Genomic DNA, 6000 nt, shown 5'->3' with positions numbered 1-6000 from the left:
AGCCTCTGGAGCACCAGACTCCGCCTGCAGAACAGATACTCACTTTAATTCGAGCTGATCCATCTCCAGCTTTATTTCTGAATTTTATTCAGTTTTATTTAGTTCAGTTTATGAATATGGGTTTGGTCTAAAATGCGAAAAATGTCTACTGACCTCACGTGGAAGGAGGGTAGAAATCCTCAGCCACCAGGCCATTTCCGACCGCGGGGCGTTGGTCCCTCACCTGATCCGGTAACCTGAAGATAAAAACAACAACAAAAAACACAACAACAACAACAACAACAAAGAAAATACAACAATTACAGAATAATTAAATCAGAATAAAGATAATTAAACAGTCTAAAGTGTAAATCAGGTGGTGGGTATGCAGTTGTAAAAGTGTCTCTCGGAAGTGAAAAGCTGCTGCTGCTGCTGCTGCTGCTCAGAAGCTCTAAAGCTCAGAAACAGTTTAAATAAAAACAAATAAATCGAACCTTATATACGCCGCGCTTTGAAAAAAAAGCACATATATATTTTATATATATTATTTTTTATTTTATTTATTGTTATTAGTCGCTATTACCTTGTTTGTAAAACTCAATCAAATAATGAGAATGAGATCAGGTTCAAATAACACGAAAAATACAGAATTAACATAAAAATAAAAATAATAATAATTTTGAGTCGGCGCATGCGCAGTGTCGATAAGAAGCACTCGTCGATGGGTAGCAGAACTCGACAAAACATCCGGCTCTACTTAAAAAGCTACAACAGGTGTTCTGTCAAATTAAGCTACCCATCGATACGTGCTTCTTAAAGGCAGTGCGCATGCGCGCTGACCTGCAATTTTTAAGTATTTCTCGTTTTTTTTTTATCTGTTTTTTTTGTGCATTAAACAACAGTTCGACTCACTGTCATTGCACAGAAGTGTAAATGGAAATGAATAACAATAAATACAATAATTATTATTTAAAAATGATAATATCATGATATCTGGCTGTATTTTGTACCATTATACAGTGATTTATGCTTTCCCAATATATTATATATACGTCTACTACGAACATGCTCGAATATTGTTCTCTTTTTTTGTAGTTTTACAGTTAATATACATTAGGGAAGCACGGTTTGACAAGGAAGCACGACTCGACAGAACACCGGTCATTTTACTGCAGTGAGTACCTGTGGAGCTAACGCCAGTTAATTTAGCAATGCGGTTATTCAGAATTATACGACGCCTCCATTTCTGTTTATTAAAACAAGAAGAAGTGCTGCACGGTGGAAAGTTGCAGTGTTGGAGTCACGGGTGAGGAGTACTTTACTGTTATACTTTGAATATCCTTGTAGTTTAAGCCAATTTAATATTTACTGGAGTTCACATTGTTAGCATTTAAACACTGTACCACAACCAGGTCCAATATACAAATATTATCTAGCTATGATATGAGGTTACCTAAAAAATAACTTTACATCAAATTAGTTTTTTTTTCTTTCTGGTCAAGTCAAGTTTTTTAAGCACCAGTGTCTGTGCCTACTCAAACTCAATACATGTACTCAATACTACTACTAATTAGTAATTCTAATATATATATATATATATATATATATATATATATATATATATATATATATATATATATATAAGCTATATTTAAAGTGGACATAATTTGTGTGTTGTTAACATTATTTGTGTGGAAAAAAACTGCTTATTCTGTAAAAATATAAAATAGTGTGTAATGTTGTGTCCTGTTACACCGACAGGTTTCCTGTAATGAATCTAACGGGGATTCTTGCCCCATTTCTTAGAGACAGAGACCATGGGACAGAACTATACAACAGCAGACAAATATTAGAAATGTATTATCAATTTAGGTCTTTATATTTATGATTAGCACAAACGATACATGAATAATCTGTAAATATTATATATTTATTATGTTTATATATTTATTAGGTGCTGTGCTGTGTATCACGTGTAGTATCTTTGACATTTTGAAAAGGAAAAAGACTAGCATTTTGGTTAATAACTAAAAGGACACAAAGTAGCTGTAAATATCTTTTTTCAGTAATTGCATTTGTGAAGTTTAGAGGAGAAGGAATATAGAATAAAATATAGGAAATAGAATCGAAATGTCCTGCTTATTTTAATTCTTTTTCATATTTTTATTTTTGGTTCCAGTCATGCGATTGGAAATCAAGAAAGATCAGGTAAATATCTAACGTTACTTGTATGTACATTTCTTTCTGTGTGACTGTCTGACTCTTATCTATCTATCTATCTATCTATCTATCTATCTATCTATCTATCTATCTATCTATCTATCTATCTATCTATATGTCTGTCAGTCTATTTTAATCTATCTATCTATCTATCTATATATATATCTATATATATCTATATATATGTGTGTGTGTATGTGTGTGTATGTGTGTGTGTGTGTGTGTGTGTGTGTGTGTGTGTCTGTGTGTGTCTGTCTGTCTTTCTAACTAACTTTTTGTATGTCTGTTTCTGTCTGTCTTTGATTGTTTAGAAATGTAGGTTATAATTTATCAGTGGACCTGTGGAAGCCCCATGTGATTGGTGACTAGGCCTCAGTCACTCAGCAGCTCTGGCTCGATTACTCAGCCTGTCCCAGACTCGGTGAGTCGAAGCAGAAACTCAGTCGCTTCAGCTGTAACTTGTTAGCTGGGTTAGCTAGCAGGAGCTGCAGGCTGGAGAGGATGGCGCCCTCGGATCAGTCCGAGCAGCACAGTAAGGTAAAGAGCTAAAACGGGCTGGCGGCGGTGAGGCCGGGCCGCTGTGCGGTGCTGGGTCTGTGTGTGTTAGTGTATCTGTGGTTAGTTAGTTGGTGGAGGAAAAGTTTTAGCCCAGCTGCTGCTGCTGTTGCTGCTAGCGGGCTGTTTCTGACAGCTGCAGGCCACAGGCAGCTCCAGCCCTCCCGCAGACCGTTTATAAACCAGCCAGGGCTTTATTAACACTTTAACTATATCGTGTTTATTTAGTTATAGAGTTTATATGTGTGTAGATAAAGCCAGCAGCAATCTTCAGCTCTGGAACTACAAGGCTAGCAGGCTAACTAGCTAACGGATATGTGTGCAGAGCCGAGCCCGGGTCAGTGTCCACAGAGAGAGCAGCGTGTTAATGTTTACACTCAGCCTGAGCACTGCACTGACACACCACACATACCGCACAGCCTTAAACACTACAGAGAGAAAGAGCTCTGTGTTTAATCTCTTACATCTACATACTCGTGTGTACACCAATATTCTGTTTTGGTTGGCTGTCTGTTTCTGTCTTGCCTGTTTTTGTTTGTTGTATACATCTGTATCTGTTTATCTTTCTCTCTCTTTTATATCTGTATTTGTCTGTATTTATCTGTCTATATACAGGTCCAGAATCAGTTTCTCTGATTTTGCTATTTATAGGTATTTGTTTGAGTAAAATGAACATTGTCGTTTCATTCTATGAACTACGGACAACGTTTCTCCCAAATTCCAAATAAAAATATTATCACTTAGAGCATTTTTTGTAATTTATTAAAATAACAAAAAAAGATGCAAAGCTTTCAGACCTCGAATAATGCAAAGAAAACAACTTTATTCATAAAGTTTTAAGAGTTCAGAAATCAATATTTGGTTAATCACAGTTTTTTATGCATCTTGGTACGTTCACCTCCACCAGTGTTACACACTGCTTTTGGATAACTTTATGCCTTTACTCCTGGTGCAAAAATTCAAGCAGTTCAGCTTGGTTTGATGGCTTGTAATCATCCATCTTCCTCTTGATTATATTCCAGAGGTTTTCAATTGAGTAAAATCAAAGAAATTCATCATTTTTAATCTACCTATCTATCTATCTACCTATCTATTTTTACATGACTGTTCTGTTTTGGTTGGCTCTGTTTCTGTTTTTCTATGTTTGTTTATTGTATACATCTGTATATTGTCTATTTATCACTTTCTGTCTTATCTGTATATCTATCTGTCAGTACTTGTCTATTTTTGTTTGTCTGTGTTCCTCTCTTGTATATTGTTTTTTTGTGTTTGTCTGTCTTTATATCCCATTGTCTGTCTATCAAACATCTGTTAAAATGTCTGATATTAATGTGTAAAAACATGCACAGTTTTTTTAGTTCCTGTATTATCAAAAGAATAGGACTTTTAAAGTAGGATTGAATTAGGATGCATTAGGGTGTTGGGGATGATGCGGTGTGGTAATCTACTCAACATCTTGTCTTCATAACACTCTTGGCCTAAAGGAAATCAAATTCTCACAGCAATGCTCAACAATCTGGTTGAAACCTTTCACGGACAGTAAAGATAGTCATCTATTTCTGTCCATACATGTCTCTCTCTCGCTCTCTCTCTCTCTCTCTCTCTCTCTCTCTCTATATATATATATATATATATATATATATATATATATATATATATATATATATATATATATATATATATATATATATAGCTATTTATCTGTCTATGTGAGTCTTTCTAGCTATTCTTCTGTAAATTTCTATTTAAATATATAGCTATCTATCTGTTTGTCTTTCTGTCCGACTAGCTATCTATGTATATACATTGCCTGGCCAAAAATCACCACCTGAATTCAGACTTGTCTTGAGATATTCTTTTGATGCTTAATAATCACATATGTTAATGCCACTGAAATGTCTTATCCAGAAGTACTAAATAGAAGCTAAACAATATTTTAAATGTTTTATAAAAGATGGTGATAATACACAATACAAAAATATGTAACTTTTATAATACATGCAACCTTTATGCATGTGCTAAGCATTAAACATTATGATTTTAATTAAATATTTAACTGGGAAAAAAAACCCACATTTGTGTTTCCGCAGCAAAAGAAGAATATTAGCGATTTAATTATTATACAGGCTATTTATTAATATTTTTTTAAATCCTTTAGTTCTCAGTACAGAATCTCAGCCTGAGTGATCAGTGTTTCTCTCTGATCATGTTTGAAGGGTTTGTCTTTGGACGCTGTTATCAGTGTTAGGAAACTCTGTGAGAGGCTCAGTGTGATAAGTGTGTGTTTGCTTAATGCAGGGTTTCTCAATCCTGGTCATGGAACCCCCTGTCCTGCACATTTAGTCCGTTCCCTGCTTCCAGCACACCTGATCCAACTAAAAATATGTAAGGGTAGGGGTCTAAGAACTAGGAGTGGGAATCGCCGGGCATCTCACAATATGTAGATAAAATACTCATCCTAAACAAGCAAATACCAGGAATTATGGGTTTATTGGTGAATTTGACAACTAGTATTCACTGAAGGTTTACCTAATTCATTTTAGGAGCGAGATCATGTGGAGTAATGAAGCAGTAACTTTAGTACGTCAAATTGGAGGACATGCCTTGGGTGGTTTAGAGCACCTGTGTTTCAATAAAATATATATGCTGCACAGTAGAACAGTGCGTCACCACTGAAATTCTGCTAAATCTCCCTAAAGGACTTTAGCTGTCAAACGGTCATTTTTATTTGATGTGATTCACTTCAGTTCACTTCAGCCTTTTTATGTAACCTAATTCTGACTCATTGTTGGCATAGACATCTGATAGCGCTTTCATTAAGTGTTTCCTGAATTCTGATATTTGTGCTGAATATATGACCTCTGCACTGTAGATTCTGTTATTGCTGTTATTGCTGGTTTGTACTGGAGTTGAGCCCCTGTTTGCTCTTGAGCTCAATATCAGCTTCCAGGCTCTGCTGGTGTTTTGTTACAGTGCCGAATGATTGTCAGCTTCCCGACTGAAATCCAACAAGTGAGTGAAAGTGTAGAAGCTCTGTTGTCCTTTTCACCTTGTTCTGATGGAGGAATCAGGCTGTGATATCAGGATTGGCCTTCTGAGAAAAAAGAATATGCATTCAGGATATGCATTTTAATTTTCTCTTATTCCTACATCCAGTTTAACGGGACCAAGTATCTTCAGTGTTATGTAAAAAAAAAAAAAAAAAAAACTTTATCTGTCATTTTGACAATTGAGTCTGACATTGTG

General features: G+C 35.4%; 1 protein-coding gene across 1 annotated transcript in view; it reads left to right on the top strand.

Annotated features, from left to right (window-relative positions):
- Positions 1–1191: 1191 nt before the first annotated feature.
- Positions 1192–6000, top strand: part of pex14 (peroxisomal biogenesis factor 14) — a 114024-nt gene continuing 109215 nt past the window's right edge. The window contains exons 1-3 of the mRNA XM_049486517.1: positions 1192–1285; positions 2159–2187; positions 2511–2736. Coding sequence (XP_049342474.1) covers positions 2701–2736 — 36 coding nt within the window. The 5' untranslated portion in view covers positions 1192–1285; positions 2159–2187; positions 2511–2700. The remainder of the gene's footprint in view (positions 1286–2158; positions 2188–2510; positions 2737–6000) is intronic.

This window comes from Astyanax mexicanus, chromosome 13, assembly GCF_023375975.1.
Source record: "Astyanax mexicanus isolate ESR-SI-001 chromosome 13, AstMex3_surface, whole genome shotgun sequence".
In the NCBI taxonomy this organism is placed as follows: domain Eukaryota; kingdom Metazoa; phylum Chordata; class Actinopteri; order Characiformes; family Acestrorhamphidae; genus Astyanax; species Astyanax mexicanus.
This window is presented reverse-complemented; position numbering and strand designations above follow the sequence as displayed.